A 23,762-nucleotide genomic window follows, 5' to 3' on the forward strand; every position below is an offset into this window, starting at 1 on the left:
GCCTGTAATCCCAACTACTTGGGAGACTGAGGCAGGAGAATTGCTTGAACCCAGGAGGCGAAGTTTGCAGTGAGCCGAAATCGCACCACTACACTCCAGCCTGGGCAACAGAGTGAGCTGTCTCCCAAAAAAAAAAAAAAAAAAAAAAACAAGTGCTAATATATGCAAAGCTCTTAGTCCAGGATCTGGCCACATGGTCCTCAACCAATAAATGTTAGTGCTCCCCTGACCTCCAGTTTAGCTCCTGTCTGATGCAGTAGTTTATTCCTGAGTGCCTGGCCATAGACCTTTTTTTTTTTTTAAAAAAAAAAAAAAAAAAAAATCGGAATCATCATGGATCCTTTGAGAAGTATAGAGGCCCAGGCCCCTACCATACCCCGGGTTTCCCATTCAATAGGTGGGAGTGGAGCCTGGGCATCTGTATGGTTTTAAAGTTCCCTCTGTGGGTGTGATCAATGACAATGCAAAAATGATCATTCTGGCTGGGTGTGGTGGGTGGCTCATGCCTGCAATCCCAGCAATTTGAGATGCCAAGGTGGGAGGACTGTTTGGGCGCAGGGGTTCGAGACCAGCCTGGGCAACATAGTAAGACATCATCTCTACAAAAAAAATATAAAAATTAGCCTGGCTTGGTGGCAGGTGCCTGTGTTCCCAGCTACTCAGGAGGCTGAGATGGGAGGATCACTCAGGAGGTTGAGGCTGCAGTGAGCCAAGATTGTGCCACTGCACTCCAGCCTGGGCAACATAGGGAGACCGTATCTCCAAAAATAAATGACTCTAAGGAACCCAAGCAGCAGCCCATTAATAACTACTTCTCATTCACTTAGCGAGGTCCAACTGACCTAGAATTAATTAAAGTGAAAGGGAACTTTCTGCTCATTTTGCGGTTAGACCCGGGAAGTGGCAATGACATGCCTGAAGTCACAAGGGTGCCTGGTGAGAGCCCAGATTCAGAGTCATGGGATTTGATTCCTACCAGGCCTCTCCTGCATGGGATGAGCGAGACCTAATGCTTGGGGCCTCCAGGCGAGGGATGGTGATGACCCCTAAGGCCAGGCAGGAGCCAGATGGCACAGGATAGGTATGTACCAAGAACTGCCCTACAGAGCCAGGCTGCATGGCCAGACCAGGAGAAGAGAGATGGGGTTCAAACATCTCCCCCACCCCCAACAGGCCTTCACCTTTGACATCTTTGGCTTCCATAGAGTTCCTTCCTAGAAACCTCTCCTTCCAGTCACTGGACAACAGCTTCTCAATGGCTGGCACCACTGGAAGACAGCAAAGGGGTGAGGAATAACCGTCTTAACACCTCCCTGCCTCAGGCTTCTGCTTCTAACTAGGGCAGACATCCTACCTTCTTTCAAATTTCGGTTGAAGTCCAGCTTCTCCTGGCTTCCAGAGGCAGCCTCCGACGCTCCTGGTCTCTTGGGTTCTGGGGACCCATTACCCTCTGGAGAGCTACAGTCCTGCAAGACATACTGAATTGTCACCATAACCCCCAAGAGAAGGGGACAGGCTGCAGGGAGGGCTGGGCACCCCAGAGATGTGTACCCTGAGGGATCCCAGCCCTATCCAAGTCCTACTTCTCCACTCAGTAGGCCCCTTTGGCCTCCACCTGCCCAAGCTTTGTTCAGGAAAAGAACAGAAGATTTCACAAAACAAAAGACCTGGGTTTCAGTCCAGGCTCAGTGACTCACACGATGCTTGATCCCATACAATTCCCTGAAATACTCTGAACCTGACTTCCCTCTTTTGAAAATGGAAATATTAATACCTCCTCTGTCACAGGATTGTTGCTGGGATCAAGAGAGTTAATGCATGTGAATGAGGTTTGCCATTGCAATCAGGGGCCAAAAGTCAGCTATTAGTTATCACTCCCTTGAACACACCCACTACACCAGCTGGGCTGCATAGGGGAGCAGGTAGGGGCTGGCAAAAGTTACTCATACTCCCCACTGCCTGCCTCACTCCTCATCAAAGTCCTCCCCATCCTTTAAGGCTTAGCTTGAGGCTCTACTTCTCCAGGAAGCCTTCCTTCATCACCAGTGCTGCCACACCCCTCCTCCCTCCTCCAGGCTGGATTATTTCTCAGAGCCCATAACTCTCCTCATTTTCGCTTACTTGGATTTTAATTATGTATTACCTTTTTACATCTCCTATGTGAAATCAGAATTTTGGGGAGCTGCAAGAATCCTTATGAATCATGTAGCTCAATTCTCTTGTTTTAAGGGTGAAGAACAATATCATCTTTAACAGTGACCTAATTCTTGCTTGGATAATCAGGTTGATTTTCCCAAATCATCTGAAAAATCTGGTAGATTACTTTTAAGCCAAACTTTAGCATGTGTGTCCCATCGCCCCATCTAGTCCTCAGAAGCAAGGACTGGGTCACACATAGGTGAACAGTCACTATCAAGCGAGTGAGTACAGGCGTGAGTCCAGGTCCTGCTCTGATAGGTGACCCCGCTTCCAGCCTCAGACTGAACTTGGCAGTGCCTCCCTGCTTCCCTACATGGCGTCTTACCCCTAGGATCACCATTTCTGCCTGTGTCTGCTGCCATCTAGGGGAGTGGGCCAGCCGAGCAGAGAGCACAGGTACAGCGCATGGGTGTGAGGATGGAGGCAGGGCGGGGACACTGACCCAGGAGCCCCTGAAATTCCCCTGGGCTGGAGCTTGGGGGTCAGCACTATCCTGGGAGGCCCGGGCTGGGTCTCCAGGCTGAGGTTCAGCGGCAGTGGCTGAGCCCTGGGGGGCCTCGTGGCAAGGCTCTTTCTTCTCCTCTGACTTGATGGTGCAGTTCACCATGGTGCCAATGCCATCCAGGGCCAGCTGGGCAGAGATGGGGCTCCTCATGGACATCCTGGGGGAGGGACAGAGTGAGCCGAGGTGAGTCCCCAGTCATAAACTTCTGCCCAGAGGCAGTGACCCTACCGTTTGCTCCCCTGACCCCACCCAAGCACCTCCTGGTGCCTGTCACATGGGCACACTCACAGAAAGGGCAAGCTTACTTGTGAACCCACAGAAAAATCAGCAAAGGCTCTTGTATCCCTCATGCTTTTTTGTTTTGTTTTTTGCTTTTTAAACAAAAAGTTCTAGATAAGAGTGGGCCCACCCTTGCGCAGGACCTGCCTGTGTAATGCTTGGGACTACGGGACTAGTGGACTGATGGCCCAACTAACGAGGCCAGATACTGACTGGCTGTTTCTGAGCCCAACAGAGTTGGAGAGCAAGAGAGAGAGAGAGCGCGCGCGCGCGTGTGTGTGTGTGTGTGTGTGCACGTGCATCTGTCTGTGCATGTTTGTGTGTATACAAATGCACTTTTTTTTTTTTTCCGAGACGGAGTCTCACTCTGTCACCCAGGCTGGAGTGCAGGGGCACGATCTCGGCCCACTGCAACCTCTGCCTCCCAGGTTCAAGTGATTCTCCTGCCTCAGCCTCCCGAGTAGCTGGAATTACAGGCACATGCCACCACCCCCAAGTAATATTTGTATTTTTAGTAGATACGGGGTTTTGCCATGTTGGCCAAGCTTGTCTCCAACTTCTGACCTCAGGTGATCTGCCCGCCTCAGCCTCCCAAAGTGCTGGAATTACAGGCGTAAGCCACCATGCCCAGCCTACAAATGCATTTTTATAATTAGTTACCAATACTTAAAAGTCAAGAGATAACACATAAAAATCTAGATTTGAACTTCTAGCTCAATTGTTGTTGTGGCAAAAATTGGCTGGAATTGGGTAATGGGTATTTCTTATGGACAGGCCAGTCTACCTTAGCCTCCACACTCCTACTACTCCTCAAAAAGGAAACCAAGTATTAACTATATAGGACATATATTCTTCTATATATAAGACATATAGTCTTCTTCTTACAGTGGAGATAAGGTAAAAGTAAATGATTTCTTACTTCATGCATCTATCAAATGGGGGGAAACAGCCAGGTATGGTGGTTCATGCCTGTAATCCCAGTTACTCAAGAGGCTGAGGAAGGCACATCACTTGAGGTCAGGTGTTTGAGGCCAGTCTGGACAACCTAGTGAGACTCCCATCTCTTTAAAAAAAAAAAAAAAAAAAAAAAGGGGGGGGGGGGGGGGAATAACAGACTGAGATGATTGACTTTACGAAAAATATTTTCCGGTATCTAGCTGGAATCTCTCATTTAGAGTCTGGCCACCATAGGCATATGAGTTTGCAGTTCCTAGTTTAAACAGCTGGTATACCTGGCAGACCCTCTTGAGACTCTGCACCTGCTGTTCCTTTCCTGTCACATCACTGCCTGGGACATCTGAGGAGCTGAGCTAATCGCAACATCTCAGGGAGTGGTTTCCAGGGGTCATGCCAGGCTTGGGTGGAGCAGCAGATGCCTATCCTCCAAAGTCACAGAGATGCACTCTGGATTCTAGTGGGAACACAGCAGGTTCCAGCTATGCATGGGTCCTGCCTCAGCTACTGACTAGCCCAGTGACCTAGGGCAAGTTGGTTAGCTGCTCTGTACTTCAAGTTTCCTCACCTGTAAAATGAGCATGGTAAGAGCCCCTACCCTATAGGACGGCCATGAGGACTAGGAGTTGATATTTATATGGTACTTGGAACAGTTTGTGGCACCAGTAAGCACTGACCTGGTGTTTTGTTGTTTTCTTGTTTATTACATTTCCAAATACCATCACATGATCTGGTGTTTGTTAAACCACTACTAGTTGGAATGCACTATAAGGACCAGCAGCTTCAGCATGCCTTGGGGGCTTGTTTGAGAGGCAAAGGCATAGCTACGCAGGAGGCTGAGGCAGGAGAATGGCGTGAACCCGGGAGGTGGAGCTTGCAGTGAGCCGAGATCGTGCCACTGCACTCCAGCCTGGGCGACAGAGCAAGACTCCGTCTCAAAAAAAAAAAAAAAAAAAGAAAAGCACTGTTAAATAAATTTTTTTGATTTTTTTTTTTTTTTTTTTTTTTGCTTGGGGATTAGATGTTTAGGGGAGGTATGTAAGGCTAAAATCAGATATAGTAAAAATATCCCTACAGTAAAAAATTCCTTAAACATCCCAGGTGCAGTATGGTATTTAAATACTGCATCAACTCTGTATGGATGCATTTGGATAGATTGCGTCAACTCTGTAAAATGTTTGTTATGTATTATGAAACATGCATTGTATATAAGAGTACATGTAGAGTATTTTAAATAAGCATATAATCGAATAAAATATATACAATCAGCCCTCTGTATTTGTAGGTTCCACATCCATGGATTCAACCAACCTCAGATCAAAAATATTTTAAAAAGAAATTTCATCTGTACTGAACATGTAGATTTGTCATTATTCCCTAGACAATATGGTGCAAAAACTATTTACATATGATTTACATATTAGGTATTATAAGTAATCTAGAGGCACCGGAGCTCATGCCTGTAATCTCAACATTTTGAGAGGCTGAGGCAGGAGGATTGCTTGAGGCTAGGAGTATTGTATTTTTTTCGTAAAGACAGGGTCTTGCTATGTTGCCCATTAGCCTGAGCAACATAGCAAGACCCTGTCTCTACAAAAGAATACAAAAATTAGCTGGGCATGGTGGCACGCGCCTGTAGTCCTAGCTACTCGGGAGGCTGAGGCTGGAGGATTCACTTGAGGCCAGCAGTTTGAAGCTGCCAAGATTAAGCCACTGCACTCCAGTCAGGGTGACACAGCAAGACCCTATCTCAAAAATGATAACAACTGTCCAGACTCGGTGGCTCATGCCTGTAATTCCAGCACTTTGGGAGGCCGAGGCAGGTGGAGCACCTGAAGTCGGGAGTTCGAGACCAGCCTGACCAACATGGAGAAACCCCGTCTCTACTAAAAATACAAAATTAGCCGGGCGTGGTGGTGCATGCCTGTAGTCCCAGCTACTCAGGAGGCTGAGGCAGGAGAATCTCTTGAACCCGGGTGGTGGAGGTTGTGGTGAGCCGAGATGGGGCCATTGCACTCCAGCCTGGGCAACAAGAGCGAAACTCCATCTCAATAATAATAATAATAATAATAATAATAATAGTAACAATAAATAAAAAACAAGGTATACGGGAGGATGTGCACAGGTTATATATGCAAATACTATGCCATTCTATATCAGGGACTTGAACATCAGCACATTTTGGTATCTTTGGAGGTCCTGGAACCAACCGTCTCAGATACAGTGGGATGACTATATACAGTCCTACATCAATTAATAGCATAAACATGTTCTGAGAAATGCATCACCAGGCAATTTCTTTGTTATTCAAACCTCATCGAGTATATTTACACAAACCTAGATGGTACAGCCTACTACACACCAGGCTGTATGGTATAGCCTATTGCTCCTAGGCTACAAACCTGGACAGCGTGTTATTGTACTGAATACTGTAGGCAATTGTAATGCAATGGTTAAGTATTTGTGTATCCAACATCCAAATATAGAAAAGCTACAGCAAAAATACAGTAGTAGAATCTTGCAGGACCACCGTCCTATATGTGTTGGGTCATTGACGGAGACGTTGGTAGGCAAGCAGTGCATGAGTGCATGTGTATTTGATTTCATTCCACCTTGCTGATCAGACCAGACTCTCCTGCTCACCCACTTTCAAAGTGTAGGGTTCCCCAGAGGCTGGGTCCCAAGACAGGGCACTGCAGAGAGGGGCCTCCCTGACCATAAGAACAAAGGCCCCATCCCACCTAGATGCAGAGAAGAGAAGAGACCCCAGCCCAGCTCACCCTGGGGTCCCCTCCTACAACCCAGGGGCTTGGAGAGCGTCCAGGAAGCAGGCGGCTCAGCCCATCCGGGCACCAGGAGGGGCTCAGAGCCAGGCCGAGAGCAGGGGGGCGAGAAGTGGGAGTGGGCGCAGTTGGGGAGGGGGTTTTATCCTGAAGCCGAAGGCAGCAATTACATAACAAACAAACCCTGGGCTCAAGCTGTGAATTAATCAAACCGCTGAAAATAAAACCTTCCTCTCAGGAACTTCAGACAAAAGAAATGAAAACAACCAGGCTGGCTGGAAAATAAAAGGCAGCAGCACTGAATGGGGGACAAAAGGAAGCCAGACAATAGGGTGTTGGACAAAAGCAATAAAGCCAAAGGAAGTGTGACAGGCGCACAATGCGGGCCTGTGGGCCTCTGATCCGTCGGCTCTGCGCCACCTCACTCACACCCACTGCGGGCGCAGGCCGGCCACCGGGTCCCTCCTCCCTCCGGACTTGGGTCCTAAGGGTCTCTCCTTCATTCTGTCCCAACTTCAGGGGCTTCCAGCTCCCACCTCAAAGCCTTCCTGCTGCAGCCCAGAAATCCCAGCAGCAGCCACAGCCTCCAGGAGCATGGTCAGATGAACAGGACACGAAAGTCCAAGGTCTCCCCAGTTGGGGATGGTGAACGACCATCTATCCCTGGAGCTGATGGTGGAGGCAGAGGAGGCCATCATCTGTCCTAATTAACCCTAAGACTGCACGGCCCAAGATTGCAGCCACTTGCCCCATGTGGCTACTAAGCATTTATAATGCAGCCAGTCCCAACGGAAATGTGCTGTGAACATCAAACCCACCCCAGATTTTGAAGGCTTAGTACACAGAATAGAATGTAAAATAGCTCATTAATAATGGTTACTGATTACAAGTTGAAATTCTTTTTGGATAAGTTGGTTAGATAAAATACATCATTAAAATTCATTTCACCCATTTCTTTTTATACTTTTTAATATAGCTACTAGCGAATATTACACATGTACTTCCCATTATATTTCTGTTGAACAGCGCTGCACTAGGACACCTCCGCCCTTTCAGCTTCTACACACACTTAGCCTCCACGGTCCCTCCAGCCAGGCACCATGGATCACCCTTATATTAGGGGGCCTGTCTCCTGGGCCTCTCAGCAGCCTACCCTGGCCTCCAGCACAAAGACAATGGCTCCTGGTGACCAGCCAAGCCAGCTTAGAGGTGTCAGTCTGTTCACTAGGGCTTGGTGCCCACCAGATAACCCTGCCCAGACAAGGGCCCTTCCATCCTCACAGGTGTCTGGCTCAACGGCAGGTGCTGGGCACTGACTGGCCCTTAGTTGGTATCCTCTCGGCCCACTTGTCCATGAAAAGGCAACAGCCCAGGCACAATGCCACCCTGCCCCCACTGGAGAGCACCTCTGGGTCTCACCTTTGGGGGAGAGGGTCCCTGGGTACCTCTTTTACCTCCCTCTCCCCCTCCCCAAGCACAGGCCTGCTTGAGAAGAGCAGCTCCTTGCCCTGCCTTGTCTGGCCTGGAGGGAACCAAGCCCCAGCCTGCCATGGCCTAGAGAGACACAGGTGTCTCTGTGAAGAGCATCAGTGCCAGGCTCCAGACCCTAACCATCCCAGAGACGGGAGCGACGGTCCCATGATCAACTAGATAAGGGAGGAAAGAGAGCGAGATGGAAAGAGAGGGGTCATTATGTGGTCACTGGTCTCTGTCACGCTGCAGCTGGGGGTCTGCACAGTTTGCTTCACCCCTGCAAGCTGTGTCTATAAAACAAGGGTCCTGGAGGGAGTCAGGGGACAACTTGGAAGACCCGCAGGGTTTGAATCCAACAACCTGGGTTTAAATTCCTGCCCTGCCACAGGCTGACCTGTGTGAACCTAGTCAAGTTAATTAACCTCCCTTAGCTTGTCTCCTCATCCATACAATGGGTACAATAACCCATCTCACTGGTGTCCATGAAGATTAAATAATACAGGGTGAATATCTATTCTATAAGTTGTGTGCAGTCCAGGATGCTCTGAGAGTCAAGTGGTTGAGAGAAAAGCCTCTAGGGTCTGATAGACTTGGGTACATTTGAATCCCAACTCTGACCAATCATTGCTGTGCAACCTTGGGCAAGTAACTTAACTTCTCTGAGCCCATTTCCTCCTCAGTAAAATGGGAATAAGAAACTCAACATGAAGAGATGAATCTCCTGTTAACAACACCAGACCCTATCAGAGTGCCTATTTTACATTCTCATGGCACTTTGAACTTGACCTTAAAAGTATTTACCACAATTGGTAATGATACCTTTACATGCTTAATTTATTTTGGAGTCCCCGGGCACGGTGGCTCACGGCTGTAATCCCAGCACTTTGGGAAGCCAAGGCGGGCAGATCACCTGAGGTCAAGAGTTTTGAGATCAGCTTGACCAACATGGTGAACCCTGACTCTAGTAAAACACAAAATTAGCCACGTGTGTAATCCCAGCTACTTGGGAGGCTGACGCAAGAGAATCGCTTGAACCTAGGAAGTGGAAGTTGCAGTCAGTTGAGATCACACCGCTGCACTCCAGCCTGGGCAACAACAGCGAAACTCCATCTAAAAAAAAAAAAAAAAAAAAAAAAAAATTTTATTTTGGAGTCACCCAGTAGCCAAAAATATACCTGTTTCTGCTCATCATTGTAGCTCCAGAGCCTAGCACGGTGCCTGAAACATAGTAGGTGCTCAATAAATATTCTTGGAATGACAAGAGAATGACAGAGAGTTCAGCAGCACAGCACAAAGCAGGTCTGGATGCTTAACAGGTGATGGATACTGTTAGGACTATTAGACAGCTCCTGCCTCTCAGGCTTTTCTCCCACACCCAGTTATCCTCTGCTGCCTCTTCCTTGGGTCTAAGTTCTTCCTATAAGTTACCTAAATACCCGCAGCAGTAAAGCGAGTCCATTTCCTTTTCTTTTTACCTTGGGTCAGATAAGAAACACTTTCCATACTTTTTAGATTTAAAGACCCTGTTGGAGTCCTCCCTTAAGTCTCCCTTTAGACTTTCCAGAAACTAAAATAATCCCTCAAGTTCCTTTACTCCTTTGTTACACAGCATGCTGCTTGCTTCAGTGATTTTCCATGTGGCTCCGCAGGAGGTTTTAAGGTCAGTAACCTCAAACTCCGCTGTCCCAAAATGCCCAGAAGCCAAAGAACGCTGGGTCCACAGGATACAGGAGTTACTGGGCTCCCTCAGTTTCCACCCTAGTCTGATGACTTGGTACTGGTCAGAGGCCACAAGTCCACAGGTAGCCCGTCAGCCCCTCGCTCGGATGGAAGTGCTCCTGCGTGCCCGGTTTCCTCTCTTGCCCAACCTCAACACATTTTATAAACAGAGAAACTGAGGTCAGGAGATGTTGAGTTCACACAGCTTTTTGGGCAGCACTGCTTCAAGACTATATAGAATGGCCGGACACGGTGGCTCATACCTGTAATCCCAGCACTTTGGGAGGCCAAGGCAGGTGGATCACCTGAGGTCAGGGGTTCCAGACCAGCCTGGCCAACATGGTAAAACCCCATCTCTACTAAAAATACAAAAATTAGCCAGGCATGGTGGTGCACACCTGTAATCCCAGCTACTCAGGAGGCTGAGGCAGGAGAATCACTAAAACCCAGGAGGCGGAGGTTGCAGTGAGCCAAGATCGCACTGCTGCACTCCAGCCTGGGTGACTGAGGGAAACTCTGTCTCAAAAAAAAAAGACTATATAGAGTCAGAGGCCTTCAGCCAGCTGGGGTGCTAAGCAGCATCTCTGCTCTGCCCTCCCCTCCTTCTCAGGAACCCACCTCACAATCCCTCTTCCGTTCTTCTTCCTCCTTGGTCTTATCTCACCCAAGCGAGCATCCTTAAGAAGTGAAGACCTCTAAGGAGAGGGCTCCAGCCATCTTCACCCTTGACATGCAGAGCCTTGAGTCTCAGCTGGTGCCTGCCAGGCCCTGGGGCCCCCAAATCCAGTACCTGGGACAAGGTATAGAGAGGCACCCGCCTCCACGGAGGGACAGTGGCTCAAAGCATGGCCCTTATATGACAAAGCCTGCTGCAGGTGCTGATCCTCTTCCTTTCTCCTCCCCACAACCAGCCCTGCCACGGCCCCTCTGAACCCCACCAACCCACAGGCGCACACAAACCTAGCCCCTTTCTGCCCAAAACAAATCACCAGCCACTTCCTCTTCTAACCAGTCAACAACCGACCCTGTTGGATTGGAATCAAGGAGTTTTTACTGTCAGTCCTTCCTCCCTCCACAACGACAGCCTTCCCCCCACTACAAAAAATATCTAGATGAAGATAAAGATAGAGATAAATTCCAGTCATCGTAGCATGACGGGTGACTCAGACCCTGGGGTACAGGAAGCCTGAACAGACAGGCAGACCCTCTGAGAGGGCCAATGGCTACACTTCCCCGCTGGGCACACACTAATCCCCCTCCACTGCTGGCTCCCACTCCCAAGCTTGCTCTGAGTGGGTGGTGCCAAGGGGCATCACCAGGGAAAGAGATCCATGCAGCAGGGGTGGGGCAGGGCTTGAGTCCCAGGGGAATGCCATTTCCTCTGAAAGCCCCCAGAGAGCTGAGAACCTCAGGCTGCCCTAAACAATAGGCCAAGGCGTGGGTGCCCAGAACAGTGCCCCGGTGCCACATCCTGCCATTCTTCTCACAGACCACACCCTGCCACCCTTCCTGGCTACACCCGATCCTATCTCTAATGTTTACTCAGAGCTGGGAGCTGGACTGGCTGCAGACTTGGGACAAAGCTTTCCTGAGAGTCCCTCTCACCCTTTCCAGCCTCTGTGAGCCCTGGGGGGTATCAGATCCAGGACACAGCTGGTCTGGTCTAGCCCAGCTCAGGGGGACCGCAGCCAACACTCCCTCGGCTGTTTCCAGGCTGGCCAGGGTGGCATTCACCTGGTAGAGCGGCCAACATCAGAGAGAGGCTGGGTCAACTCCCAAGCATGGGAGAAGAGGTGCTTCCCTGCAGCACCTCAGGCACAGAATCACAGTCCAGCCTGAGCTTCTGTGGCTGCCGGGACTCAGCTGACCCTGGCCCAAGGGCACAAAGGAAAACAGTGGCCAGGGAGAGACTGTAGCTGTGATGTTCCCACCTGGTCCTCAGGCCCCAGAGGCACCTGAGTCTTCTCCCAACCCAGCGAGTGGGTCAAGAAAGAGACAGATGGGACTGCTTGAAAGCACCATTGAGGCTCCCAGTGTGATGTGTGCCTCCAGAAGGCCCCAAACTGAAAAGAGGTCAACAGTGTCTCCAGGAGGCCCTTCTCTGGAGGTCTTCCTGCCTCTAGGACCCGAGCCTGTCTCCAGGTTCTCCTGCACCCCAATAGTGCTAGAAGGCAGGGGCAGGCCTCATCCTTGTCTCCCAATGGCAAGGCCAAGCCTGAGTCCTGGACAGGTGAGCACATCTGGCTTCCTGCAGGGACAGTGCCCAGCCTAGGGCCGGGAGATGCAGAAATTGTGCAGCTGAGGCTGACTGGCCATGTCAAAAGCCCCTTGGGGGATAGCCCTGAATATTGACCAAAGGAATGGGAGGCAAAAAGCAAGCATGCAATGGTACAGCACTTACTTGGCTGCAAGCACTAAGTGAAAGGCTCTTCATTCACATCCCTGCTTAATCCTCACAAGAACACTACAAAGACTAAGGATCAGGGAGCTAGAACGTCCTACTCAGGGCCCAGCAGAAGTAGCATTTGAAACTCAGGCCTCACTGATGTCTAAATCCACATCCTTTCATTTATCAGCTGATACCCTGGCCACTCTCCTCGGCGCAAAATAACAGGCTCTGGTCCAGCAGAGATAGAATGGCCACTGTCTTCACCTCTTATAGGATTGCAGTTGTTTCTGACTTGAGTCATAGCCAAGGAAAACTTAGTCAAAAGAAACCCAGGCAGCTCTGGCAACTTGGGGGAAAGACTTCACCTCTCAAAACCCCCATTTCTTCTTGTATAAAATACAGATTCCAAGAACTATTTTGTGAGTAAGAGATAAGGTATAATTACAGAATCTGGTACAGAATATATGTTCAGGGAAGGAGGTAAGGAGAAAGAGCCCTAAAGCAGGAAGGAGTCCCTCTCCCTCCCTATCCCCAGGGCAAGGGGGAGAAGGACTCACACCCTATTCTCCTCCCCAGCCAGCCCAGCTCTTCTGGAGGCAGGTGGGTGGGTGTGATGACCAGCATTGCTGGGAGGCATCCTGGTGTGGCTAATGGAAAAAGGACTTTGTCACATGGACCTGTGTCTGAAGACTGGCTCTATTATATACCACTAGATGTGTGGCCATGGGGAAGTTTCAGTTTCTCTATCTCTAAAATGGAACAAATAATACCTACCCCATAGAGATAGAGAAGACTGAATATGATGGTGTTTGTGAAAATCAAAAAAAATGTTTGCTCCCTGACCCACCGCCACCCCCTTCCCCCACATGGTCAAACAAGCAGAAGACATGCACCTGCAGAACGCCAGGGCCCGCCACCCTCTTCCTCCTCCATCTGCTCCATGTAGGTCTCCCTCCCTAGCCTAGGTTATCAGTTTTCTGAATGCCCTGTTGATGTCCCCAACCACCCTGGAAGCCCCAGCAGGTGCCCCACAGAGCAAACAGGCGGAAAGACTACAAATCTGCCAAGGAAGCCCCACATTCGCAGCGCCACCGCTTATCTGGCCAAGCCATGGTGCCTTCCCTTCCCTGGCTGATGACATAAAAGCTCTGCAGAACTCATGAGCTCCCTCATTTCCTCTGGAGCCCACGAGGGTGAAGTGCTATATCATTAACCCTTGCTGTCTCCTGCCAACCCTGGAGGGAGAGGAAGGTGGGGACTACAGGGATGACTACAGACAGCGGAAAGGACAAGCGCAACCAGTCTGCAAACAGCCGTGTTTATCCACCAGGCTGATGAAATCTCACCTTTGCCAAACACTCCTTCTCCTGGTACTGGGCTGGGCAGCATCGGCTTTTGCTTTGTGACAAGTCTAAGCCGTGTAGACTAAGCCCTCATAGTACATGGTGAAATGAGGCTCTGCGAGACACGCAGCATTGATTCAAACCCAGCATCCGTCTTAACTAGCCAACTAGTTTAACTCTCTCAGCCTCACCATGTTGCCCAGGCTGGTCCTGAACTCCTGGGCTCAAATGACCCTCCTGCCTTTATCTATAACTGGGACAAATAGTAATATATACTCACTAGTGAGGTTTCAAAGAGTAAACGAGATAACACAGGCAAAGCCCAGTGCCTGGCACACAGCCGTGATGAACAACTGTAATGGACATTTTATCATTGTCATCTAGATTAGGAGGTGAAGGGTGGAAAAGTGGGAAGCAGCTGGTCTCCAGGTAGCCCAGTGAATACTTGAGACTTAACCTCTTTACACCTCAGATTCATTGTCTGAAATGGGGGCTAACAATACCTACCTCTTATGCTTGCTAGAGAACTGATAAGTTATTATATAGAAAATACTTAGCACAATGCCTGGCACAAAGCAGACTGGCACTTCGTATTGTGGTGGCTGAATGAAGGATTGTGCTTCCAGGAAACCTCTACCAGCCAGACCACTCAGCCCCAAACCAGTATGTTTCCAAGGCCTCCTGCCACATTTTTTTTTTTTTTTTTTAAATAAAGAGGGAATCTCACTATGTTGCCCAGGCTGGTTTGAACACCTGGGCTCACGTGATCCTCCTGCCTCAGCCTCCCAAAATGCTAGGATTATAGGTCTTAGCCACCGCGCCCAGCCATCTAAGGCCCTTCTTAAATGCATTTCAAATATCAGCCTCTACGCATCTGTGAGCCCACAGCCCACTCCCAAAGTGGGCACTTCCACACAGCATCCTGGGATCCCAAGGGCTCAGGAAAGGTTTCTCTCCCTCTTCCCACCTCAGGCACCCAACTCATTGCAGAGGCAGAAGAAATGGGTCCACGATCCAGATGGGTAGGTGGTACAAGAAAGGAAGAGAAGTCAGTAAATTTCATTCACCCAGAAAGCCACCAGGCAGTGTTGACAGCAGCACAGCCTTGAATGCAAACAGTCAGCAAACACTTTGGCCTCCTCCTCTCCTCCCTGGGATTGTCTCCCTAACACTCCAGAAAAAATATATACCTTGACAGAAGGTCTAGGGGCTCCCTAAGAGATTCAAGCATCTAGCTCCCAGTTTGGCCAGCGCTCGAGGAGGTGAGCAGCAGCTCTGTGATCATGGCGGCCAAGGCCCTAGGCCAGACTGGCATACCAGCCTACCGTTGGCGCAGCCCGCTTAAGCCTACGGTATCCCCCACCCCAGGGGTTCTAGGTGGGATGACACTCATGCCTCATGGAAGCCTAATCACCACCAGCTCCCCTAATACAAGCTCACTCATTGGACACCCCAATTTAGCAGCTCTTCCTCAGGCAGCATTCATTCTTCCAGCGAGCAAAGCGTTCCGTTCTTTTTCTCTCCAAAAGCTGCGTTTCCTCTCCCATTATCTACCCTATCGTCAGCCAAGCCTGCCACTAAAGCAAGTTTTCTTTTTTGATTTTGTTATTTTCATGGTCCTCTTTATTTATGGGTGGCTGTTTGTTTTTCCTGGCTTTGGCGCCTTTTCAATAAGGGCAGGGAAGCAAGGGGAGAAGTAGCTTAGTCTACTATAATGCTCATCAAACAATCCCCAAAGCAGCCAGCTTTCACCCCAATCTGCCCAGCACCCCGCTTTCCATCACCAGCACCCTTTGGAAACTGAGGCAGGACCACCTCAACCAAGACTTGGCAAAGGGCTGAGATGAAATACGACCCAGGAAGGGATCCTGACACGTGGAACCCACAATACTAATAATAGTAAAATGAATAATGGTGACATTCAAGACTATTTAGCAAGGGAGTCATGGGCACGGACCAATCCACTGAGGCTCTTGGGACAATCAGATGAATTGGCAGTTGCCAGCCACAAACAACTGGCTGAGTCACACTAGTATGTGGTGAAAGACCCCAATTATGGCTAACTTTACTTTTTAGAGATGGGGTCTCACTCTGTCACCCAGGCTAGAGTACAGTGGCACAATCACAGCTCACTACAGCCTCTCAATGTCCCAGGCTCAAGTAATCCTCTCACCTCGGCCTCCCAAGTAGCTGGAACTACAGGTGCATGCCACCATGCCCCGCTAATTTATTTTTTGTAGTGACAGGGTCTTGCTATGTTGCCCAGACTGATCTTGAACTCCTGGCCTCAAGCTATCCTCCCGCCTTGGCCTCCCAAAATGCTGAGGTTGTAGGCATAAGTCACCATGCCCGGCCTATGTCTAACGTTTATTGAGAATTTACTATGTGCCAAGCACTGTTTGAATCACTTTTACTTATATTAATTCATTTAATCTTCATAATAATCATCTGAAGTAGATCATATTATCATCTCCACTTTACAGATGAAAAACCTGAGATGCCGGCTGGGCGTAGTGGCACACACCTGTAATCCCAGCACTTTGGGAGGCCAAAGTGGGAGGATTGCTTGAGCCCAAGAGTTCAAGACCAGCTGGGCAACATGATGAAACTCCATCTCTACAAAAAATACAAAAATTTGCCAGGCATGGTGAGGCATGCCTGTAGCCCAAGCTACTTGGGAGGATGGCTTGAGCACAGGACGTTGGGGCTGCAGTGAGCCATGATCATGCCACTGCACTTTAGCCTGAGCTACAGAGACCCTGTCTCAAAAAAAAAAAAAAAAAAAAGCAAGCCAGAAAAAGACACTGAGACACCAACATGATTTCAGCCCAGGCAGTCTAGCATCAGAATCCACCTCTCAATCAGACCATAGGAATCAACTACTTATATGCTAAGCATAATCTATAAGGATTTAGCCTTTTAATTCCTTCATTAGTCCTGTGAAATAGCTACTATGAGGACACAGAGGCCTAAGGAGGCTAAGCCATTGCCCAAAGTCATAGCCAGTGAGTAGTGACCAAGAAACTGAACCCAGAGACTGGCTAATGAGTCTCTTCTTTTTTAAGCGTTGGATTAGACTGGCTTCTCTTCTACTAGTCAGAGGTCCCAAGAGCCATGGAAGGTTATCTCCTGGAGAGCCCACCCTCCCACCTCTGCTGGGCCAGTGCTGCTCCCACGACGGAAGTCAAGAGAACCAGGCCCTTGGCCCTGGTACAGATGATGCAAGGGAAGTAATAGTCAACCTGGGGCAGGAAACCCCCTGGTTTCATAGGCTACAAGCTTTGCTCACTCCTGCCAGCTATGCCAAGGGACCAGGTGAACATGGGTGAGGAGCTCAGTGGAGCCTGCCTGTGCCACTTGCAGAGACAAGGTGACTCAAGGCCAGAGTCCTACCCCCAGTATCTTCCCCATGAATGAGGCTTTTCGTGAACAAGAGGCAGCATTCTGGAGGGCTCTGGGCTGCCCAGACCCTGACTCCCCTTACATTCATCACCCCTCTGTTTTCTGGCCAGTCCTCCCCACCACCTATCCCCACACCTCCCTGTTAGCTTCACATTCATTCCTGAACTTTCAATAGCATCAAGCAGAGCTGAGTGTTTAGTAGACCCTGGCAACACATATGCCTAATGAATAGTTGTAGTCACTCTTATTTTATCAGTTTTTTTCCTAAATATAAAAGGAGTGTGTGCTTACTGTAGAAAATCTGCAAAAAAAAAAAATTTTTTTTTTTTTTGAGTCTCGCTCTGTCATCCAGGCTAGGGTGCAGTGGCACCATCTCAGCTCACTACAACCTCTCTGCCTCCGGGGTTCAAGCAATTCTCCTGCCTCAGCCTCCCGAGTAGCTGGGATTATAGGCATGCGCCTCCACGCCCGGCTAATTTTGTGTTTTTTAGTAGAGACGGGGTTTCTCCATGTTGGTCAGGCTAGTTTCGAACTTCCGACATCAGGTGATCCGCCCACCTCGGCCTCCCAAAGTGCTGGGATTACAGGTGTGAGCCACCGCGTCTAGCCAATCTGCAAAATTTAAAATAACATAAAGAAAACAGGTTGGGTGACGGTGACTCACATCTGTAATCTCAGCACTTTGGAAGGTCGAGGTGGGTGGATTGCTTGAGCTCAGGAGTTTGAGATCAGCCTAGGCAACATGGCGAAATCCCATCTCTACAAAAAATATGAAAAAATTAGCCAGGTGTGGTGGCACACACCTGTAGTCCCAGCTACTAAGGAGGCTGAGGTGGGAGGATCACTTGAGGTTGAGGCTGCAGTGAGCCATGATCACGTCACTGCACTCCAGCCTGGGCAACAGAGCAACACTCTATCTCAAAAAATAAATTTAAATTAAAATTTAAAAATAAGAAAACAGTTTTAAAAATCACCCATTTCACATCCATCCAGGAGGTGGCCACTGATAACAATTTGGCCTATTTCTATCAAATCTTTTTTTCTGAAGGTGGTTTTGTTTTTCATTCATAAGCAAGTTTTTTTTTCTTTTCTTTTCTTTTTTTTTTTTTTTTTTTTTGAGACGGAGTTTTGCTTTTGTTGCCCAGGCTGGAGTGCAATGGCACAATCTCGGCTCACTGCAACCTCCACCTCCCGGGTTCAAGTGATTCTCCTACCTCAGCCTCCCGAGTAGCTGGGATTACAGGCATGCACCACCACGCCCAGCTAATTTTGTATTTTTAGTAGAGACGGGGTTTCTCCATGTTGGTCAGGCTGGTCTCAAACTCCCCACCTCAGGTGATCCACCCACCTCGGCCTTCCAAAGTGCTGGGATTACAGGCATAAGCCACTGCGCCCGGTCTTATAAGCAAGTTTTTATATTTATTTTCTCCCACTTAATAGTACATCAGCAGTTTTCATGTTACCAAAAACTGGATATTAAAAATTATTCGTAAAGCCATATTTAATGGCTGCACATCTTCCACTCTATGGCTGCATCATGATTTCCTTTATCCCCATGCCCCATGGTTGAAATGATTCAACACTTTCAATTTCACATTACTGAAACCTCCTCCCAACCCCTAGGGACATCCACCCTCCCAACACCTATGCCAAGTCACGGCCACTCTGCTGCTGTGACAGGAGGGAAGGCAGGGCCCCTAACAGTCAGTGGACCTTGCCCCTGCCCTCTCTTGATGGGCTGGAGACAAAGGGGTTTAAGACAGAGAATGGAAGCCAGGACGGGGCTAGAAAGCCTGGTCCCAAGGGGCTCTGCAATGCGGAGGCACGTATCAGTGTTTCTCAGGCCTTGACTTCCCCTTAAAAGATAAAAAGCACAATGGATTTTCACTTCACACCTAACAGGATGGCTATTATCCAAAAAAGAAGAAGGAGAAAGAAGAAAGAGAAAGAAGAAGAAAAAGAAAAGAAAGAGGAGGAGGAGGAGGAGAATTGGCAAGGATGTAGAGAATTTCTGATGGGAATGTAAAATGAAAAGTGGTGTAGCTGCTGTGAAAAACAGATAGAAGCCTGGGCAACATGGAAAAACCACGTCTCTACAGAAAATACAAAAATTAGCTGCGTGTGGTGGCTCAAGCCTATAATCCCAGCACTTTGAGAGGCTGAGGCGGGTGGATCACAAGGTCAGGAGTTCAAGACCAGCCTGGCCAACATGGTGAAACCCCATCTCTACTAAAAATACAAAAATTAGCCAGGTGTGGTGGCGGGTGCCCAGCTACTTGGGAGGCTGATGCATGAGAATTGCTTGAGCCCATGAGATGGAGGCTGCAGTGAGCCGACATCCCACCACTGCACTCTAACCTGGGCGACAGAGCAAGACTCTGTCTCAAAAATAAATAAATACAAAAATTAGCTGGGCATGGTGGCATACACCTGTGGTCTCAGCTACTTGGGAGGCTGAGGTGGGAGGATCGCTTGAGCCTGGGAGGTTGATGCTGCAGTGAGCTGTGATCATGTCACTGTACTCCAGCCTGGGAGACAGAGTGAGACTCTGTCTCAAAAAAAAAAAAAAAAAAGAAAGGAAGGAAGGAAGAAAGAAAAGAAAAATAGGATGGCAGATCCTCAAGAAATTAGATATAGAATTACCATATGATCCAGCAATTCCACTTCTGGGGATATACCCCCAAAACTCATAGCAATATCACTCACAACAACCAAAATGGGAAACAACTCAAGTGTCCATCAATGGATGAATGAATCAACAAAGTATGATATATACATGCAAAGGATTATAATCAGCCCTAAGCTGGAAGGCAATCTTGACACATCTACAATGTAGACAAATATTGAAGACATTATGTTAACTGAAATAAGCCAGTCACAAAAGGTCAAATATTGTATGAGTCTACTTATGTGAGGTACTTAGAATAGCTAAATTCATAGAGACAGAAAGTAGAATAGAGTTACAGGGGCTGGAGTGAGAAAGGAAGGGGAAGCTATTGTTTAATGGGAACAGTTTCAGTTTGGGAAGATGAAAAAGTTCCATGGACAGATGGTGGTGATGGTTGCAAAACAATGTGAATGGACTTAATGCCTCTGAACTACACATTTAAAAATTGTAAATTTTACATTATGTCTACTTTAATACAATTTTTTAAAAGATGGAGAGAACAAAAAACTGCTAATAAGTTATGCTTTCAGGGCATCTTTAATCTGCAGATGAGCAAAGGCGAGACCATAAACATAGCCTCACCGACTGGTGAGGGGACATCATAGGGGCAGCAGGGCTGGAGAACGGCTGCCTTGGGAGAACCTGTGTTCACAAGGCCATAATTAACATCCCTAATTGAAGTGTCTAGAAGCAGTGAGACCCAGACAGTGCCAGACCTGCCTGACCAACTAGAAGGCCTTCCCTCACTGCCTCTAGAAACAATTAAAGGCTTCCATGTGCAACCCAGAGACAAGGTGTATTTAGGATTTCTCAGCAGGGAGTTCAAGGGACCCAGACGACAAGAAGATGGGGATAGAGGAAGAGATTTAGTCTTCCCCTAAAATCAGTTCCTTGACTTTCCTGGAAATCCTTTCCCCTTGGACGTCCATCTTAGAGTTGGCGGTTTCAAGGCAAGCACTGAGCTGACGCCTGTTTCCAAAACAGGTCTGCCCCTGCCTTGCCGTACAACCCTGGGACACTTACTGTACGGCTCAGGGCCGTGGAAGAAGGTTTACTCCTGGTGCCCTCCCCGCCTGGAGAGGACACAGCACAATGGTCCAGACGGAAGCTCTAAACCAGAAGGTCTGCGCTCATAGAAGGGAGTGGCAGGAGGGGGGCCACTTGGGGAGAGGAAGAGGAACTGGGCAGCCTTCCCAGTTTGCAAGGACTCATCCATTTGAGGTCACAGATGCTGGCTTCTGTGGGCCACCCAAGCCATCCTTTTCCTTTTCCATGAATGAATGACCGACAAGCCCCCAAATCCCACTAGCCCTAAGGTTCATTTGATGCTTCCATTTTTTGATTTGGTGCTTCCATTTTCTGATTTGGTGCTTTACTGGCAAAAATTATCCCAGTTCCCACTTAACCAACAACACATCACAGGGTTTGCTGTGTCTACAGGAGCTGCCTGTGCTCCATGGTGTGATTAAGAGTACAGGAAGAGGTGATGGCAGCCCACCCCAAGGGAGCCTTGGGGGTTTTCTTTGGAGACTGAAAAAGCCACCGGCATCTCTGTTCATCTCTGTCCAAAGAGGGAGACAGATGAGCATCCCTTCCTGGCCCTCTCTCTGCCCGCATTGGGCCATTAGAGCTCCCTGCAGTGCTTCCCTTCCCCCACTGCCTGCAGACCTGACCCAAGGGAAGGGGGTCAACAACAGGGTCATTGAAGGCACCCAGCTCAAAACCAGCTCTGTTGCTTAGGAAGAATTTAACCCTGTCCCTCCTGGCTCATGACTCTCCACCTTCACAGATCTACCTGTATGGAGGAGAAAAAATAATTGCAGAGAGAGTCTAGAGGGGCCCAGGTGAGAAGTCTGTGTGTGCAGTGGAAAAAGCAGAGGGCTCAAGTTTGAGTGTCGGCCGGGCGCGGTGGCTCACGCTTGTAATCCCAGCACTTTGGGAGGCCGAGGCGGGCGGATCACGAGGTCAGGAGATCGAGACACGGTGAAACCCCGTCTCTACCAAAAATACAAAAAATTAGCCGGGCGTGGTGGCGGGCGCCTGTAGTCCCAGCTACCGGGAGAGGCTGAGGCAGGAGAATGGCGTGAACCCGGGAGGTGGAGGTTGCAGTGAGCCGAGATCGCGCCACTGCACTCCAGCCTGGGTGACAGAGCAAGACTCCGTCTCAAAAAAAAAAAAAAAAAAAAGTTTGAGTTTCAACTCTGTCACAAACTCAATGTACGATCTTGGGCTCATCTAAGTTCTCTGAGCCTCATTGTTCCCATCCGTAAACTGGGAGTCAAAATACACGTACCAGATCCCTAGGAGACTCGGGCACAGTTATTTTCTAAATGTCAACGCCCTTTACACACTTGATAGTTTATAAAGCCCCATACATGTGTAAGGGATTTTGATGCCTTTAACTCACTATGGGGCCTGGGACAAACCACTCAACCTTTCAGGTCTCAGTTTTTCCATTTGCACATGGAGTAAATTATTACTTCTTCTCTGAGAGACAAAAGTATAGGCAGGGGAGGGCTCCAAGGCCTTTGATGCAGTGGAAATAAAAGGGTTGCTAAGCTTCTGATTTCCACGTTGCAGTTGTAGCCCAGGGCAGGTCACATATGGAAGCTCCTCATCAGAAAGATAATGACAGTGCCTATTTACTGAGTGATCACAACAAGCTAAGTACTTCACAGGTAGATTTTCCTCAGGGTCAAAACCCATTGTATAGATGAGGAAACTGAGGCTTACTTGAAGACAGAATTCCACTTTCGGTATGCCTGACTCCAAAGTTCCAGACCATAGCACAAGATATTTGAGAAGAGGCTACTTTCCACAGACACTCCAAGCCCCAATTAACCCTCTCTGCCTGCTGGGGCTGGGTGCCAAGGGGACAGCCAGTGACAAGGCTTCTCTGGGCCTGGATGCCGCCCGCCACCATGGTCAGAGGGAGGAGTGGCCCCCCACACCCACGGCACTGCCCTCACTTCCTGTCAGGCCCTACAGGCATCATCCTGAGCACCCAGGGTCCAAAGGTCAGGTACAGGCTGTTTATTATTATAAATTGCAATTCACCCGCAGTTGGGTTTTGTGAATACGGTAGCTTCAAGCCTCAAAGCAGTCCCTCAAAACTATATGCAAATTCCATAGGTTTCACAGAAATCAATCCTATGTAGTGTAGAACTGTCCCCTTAGTAACCAGTTAGGGTGGGAAGAAAAGGCAGTGTGCTCTGAGCCAGACTGTCATTTCAGTCACACCTGGGAACGCCCTACCTACAGCTAGCATGCGAGAAACAGTTCCTTTCCTTCTCCTAGGCTGCTCCCTGGGGTCAGCATAGCGAAGTCCACGCCCCAGTCCACCTCCCCCACATCCCCACGTCCCTATGCTGATACACTTGGGACAGCAGCTCTCACCCTTGCTTCTTTGACTGAATGGGGGTCACTCCAATAACAGAATAACCACAGCAACAAATAGCAACAGTAGCCAACACCTGGATAAGATTCCCACGCACTATTCTAGACTCTTCTCATGTGACCCTTTTAATGTTCTCTCTTCTCAAGTGAGAGCATTGTGATTAATGGCATTTCACAGTCAGGAAGCAGAAACACAGAGAGGCTAAGTAATTTGACCCATGCTGCACAGCGAATCTGCATGTAGCAACCGAAGGAGGTGTCACAGGAGACAGTGCCTGTCCCCACCACACACCGGGAAGCTGCTTCCCCTCCTTTCCCACACCCCATAGAGGCCATGCCCATGACCCTAGGAGGAACAGCCCCCTAAATCCAAGTAGGCCCAGGAAAGCTGGACTGTCCCCACCCCAGGAAAGACATTAACAACCACCTCCACAGCGGCCATCACACTAATATCAGCTCCCACTTACCAGAGCCTTCTATACTCCAGGTCCTATACTAAGGGCCATAATATATACATCACTTCATTAAATCCTTTTGATCTCTCAAAGTAGGTGTTATTCTTTTCCCACTTTGTAGGTGAGAAAACTAGGGTTTAAGAAAGTTCTGAGGCCACAAGTGGTGGCTCACACTTGTAATCCAAGCACTTTGGGAG

General features: G+C 48.8%; 1 protein-coding gene across 4 annotated transcripts in view; it reads right to left on the minus strand.

Annotated features, from left to right (window-relative positions):
* Positions 1-23,762, minus strand: part of SOX13 (SRY-box transcription factor 13) — a 56,924-nt gene that overhangs the window by 12,518 nt on the left and 20,644 nt on the right. For 3 of the 4 annotated variants that reach the window (XM_032136725.2, XM_058430824.1, XM_058430825.1), the window contains exons 2-4: positions 2,642-2,861; positions 1,355-1,466; positions 1,182-1,268 (exon numbers count right to left, since the gene is read on the minus strand). In XM_032136725.2, coding sequence (XP_031992616.1) covers positions 1,182-1,268; positions 1,355-1,466; positions 2,642-2,860 — 418 coding nt within the window. In that variant the 5' untranslated portion in view covers position 2,861. The remainder of the gene's footprint in view (positions 1-1,181; positions 1,269-1,354; positions 1,467-2,641; positions 2,862-23,762) is intronic. The other variant, XM_058430826.1, reaches the window with a different exon arrangement.

The sequence above is a fragment of the Hylobates moloch genome, unplaced genomic scaffold (assembly GCF_009828535.3).
Source record: "Hylobates moloch isolate HMO894 unplaced genomic scaffold, HMol_V3 SCAFFOLD_18, whole genome shotgun sequence".
Classification (NCBI taxonomy): Eukaryota; Metazoa; Chordata; class Mammalia; order Primates; family Hylobatidae; genus Hylobates; species Hylobates moloch.